Raw genomic sequence first — 2,317 nt, 5'->3', positions numbered from 1 at the left:
GTTATCCTCAATTACATGCAATTATCGCATCGACCGCTGTGGCTAAGACACCTTCAAAACAGCGGGGTTCGAAATGATCCGAAGAAATGTGACAGTGCTGGATATTTGGCAAGCCTCTTTTTCTAAATTCGGATGATCTATTCCTTGAGAAGGACTTCATTTTAAACAGGGAAACGATGAGATCGAATGAGAGTTCTACTAGAACAGCCCACAATAGCGCACTGAACCATTTTTCGAGTGTCCCGCGTTCAAGCAAGTGTGCGCATTGACGTGACGCTTAGCGCCCAAGCCTGCTATAGTACAACCAAAATGGCGGACTTCCATCGAGTGATCAATACGGATCTTTCTGGCTTCATAAAAAAGTCAAAATGTAAGGAACCCCTCAAATACTCGATTATTTCCCTTAACTAAGTCAGGTACTATAAATTTGGCGAAGGAAAAAAATGTTTCATTTTTATCTTCAGTTCTCCTTTAATGATCAAGTCAGTGACCGGGTGCTTGCTCGGTAAAATCATGGGGTGCTTAGCGCTAAATGGGATAGATGCATTATTGAGACGTCCTCCAGCGCAAATTACACCATCATGAAGGAACGGGCTTAACTTGCGTAGTGGACTGGCATATCCTATGCAATTTAGTCTTTCTCGGAGGCGCTTTCGTTCAGAAGAACGCCTTGTCGGTTCTTGTGTTATTCTTTGCAAGATGACCAGCTCCTTAGGGAATGCCTCTCGTTGGATAACTTTCACTACTTCTTTTGTTGCTCTGGTAATTTCTTTGACTGTCAAACCTCCTTTGGTGTATTTCTCGGTGGGAAGCTTGATAATTCGCACCCGTAAATGACCTTTAAAGCGCAACAACCAAGCTACTGACGTCTGGAGGTTATAGAGAGGAACGACTGCAGAACGTCTTCTTGTACCACAGTATGGACTTGAGACTTTCTTCGCTTAAGCTCAAGATCATCATCACGTAAGCTAGGTATTTCTATTTATAGGCTAGGCCACTTACGGTCCTCTTCTTTCAGAAAATCCGGGCCCTCAAGCCAAAACCGCAATTTCTCAGAGTCGATGCTCAAGAATCCTCTCGAAGCTAGGTCTGCTGGATTAAGCTGTGAGTCAACATGGTGCCACTGACCTGATGACGAAACATCATGAATTATTGCAAGTCTGTTGGCTACGAATATCTGGAATCGTTTGGCTTCATTCTTTAAGTACTGGAGGACTATGGTTGAGTCTGTCCAAAATATGGACCTGTGGATTGGTAAATCGAGTTGTTCTTCGAGGAACTTGTGTAACTTTGCGGAGACATAAGCTGCGGTTACCTCCATTCTAGGAATTGTAATGGTCTTTAGTGGAGCTACTCGGGATTTCGCGAACACCAAGGAGCAATGAATGCGGCCAGCATTATCTTTAAGACGAAGATAGGAAGCCGCTCCGTAGCCTACTTCGGAAGCATCTGAAAAGTGATGCAACTGGATGTCGGTCAAATCTCCAAATCCCTTTGCCTTGGAACAACGCGGCCAGGTGATTTGCTCCAAGTTTGAGAGATTCCCAACCCAATTTCGCCATCTCAAAACTTTTTCATCTGGAATCTTTTCATTTCTTTTCAAGTCTTGTCTGGATAACTCTTGCATTAGCGTCTTTGCTGGCAGGATAAACGGAGCCGCGAATCCCAGGGGGTCGTACAATCCAGAAATCAGTGATAGCATTCCTCTTCTTGTGTTAGGAACGTCTCTCTTGGCAACCTTAAAGCTAAGGGTATCTCTCTCGACATCCCATTGGGTTCCTAATGCACGACCTAGAGGCAAATCTTCAAGGTCTAAGTCACTTATAGACGGGGCTCTCTCATGTGCCGGTATGGACTTCAAAACTTCACGGCAATTGCTGATCCACTTTGTAAGGTGGAATACCCCTAAGCGAGAAGCTTCCACAGCTAGGAAACGAGTCTGTGAGCTTCTGGGACCGTGGAAACTGATTTAAGACAGTCGTCTACATAGAAGTTACGGTTCACGGTATCAATAGTCAGGACATCGAAGCTGGTCTTGTTGTCATTGGCTGTCTTCTTAAGAGCGAAGCTACAACAAGTTGCAAAAATAGTGGAGACACTTCACCTTCTTGGGGCGTTATTAATTTCCCTATTATCTCTCACACTGCAGCCCCCCTTCCCCCATTATCAGTGTCGCTAGCGAGACAAAAAAAATGTTGGGAACTTAAGCAGTCAACATCAAAAGGGGGAGACGGGAAAGGAAGTGGGAAAGGTTTAAATTCTAGATACGCCGAGTATTGGAAGTTAGAAAAGGTGTTTTTTAATGAAAGTGTCTCAA

At 44.3% G+C, this 2,317-nt stretch overlaps 1 protein-coding gene across 1 annotated transcript in view; it reads right to left on the bottom strand.

Annotated features, from left to right (window-relative positions):
- Positions 1-419: 419 nt before the first annotated feature.
- LOC137989744 (uncharacterized) overlaps positions 420-2,317 on the bottom strand; it is a 3,852-nt gene continuing 1,954 nt past the window's right edge. Inside the window, exons 2-3 of the mRNA XM_068835410.1 lie at positions 1,003-1,964; positions 420-838 (exon numbers count right to left, since the gene is read on the bottom strand). Coding sequence (XP_068691511.1) covers positions 420-838; positions 1,003-1,964 — 1,381 coding nt within the window. The remainder of the gene's footprint in view (positions 839-1,002; positions 1,965-2,317) is intronic.

This window comes from Montipora foliosa, unplaced genomic scaffold (genome assembly GCF_036669935.1).
Source record: "Montipora foliosa isolate CH-2021 unplaced genomic scaffold, ASM3666993v2 scaffold_471, whole genome shotgun sequence".
In the NCBI taxonomy this organism is placed as follows: domain Eukaryota; kingdom Metazoa; phylum Cnidaria; class Anthozoa; order Scleractinia; family Acroporidae; genus Montipora; species Montipora foliosa.
Note: the sequence above shows the minus strand (reverse complement) of the source record. Positions and strands in the feature narration are given on the sequence as shown.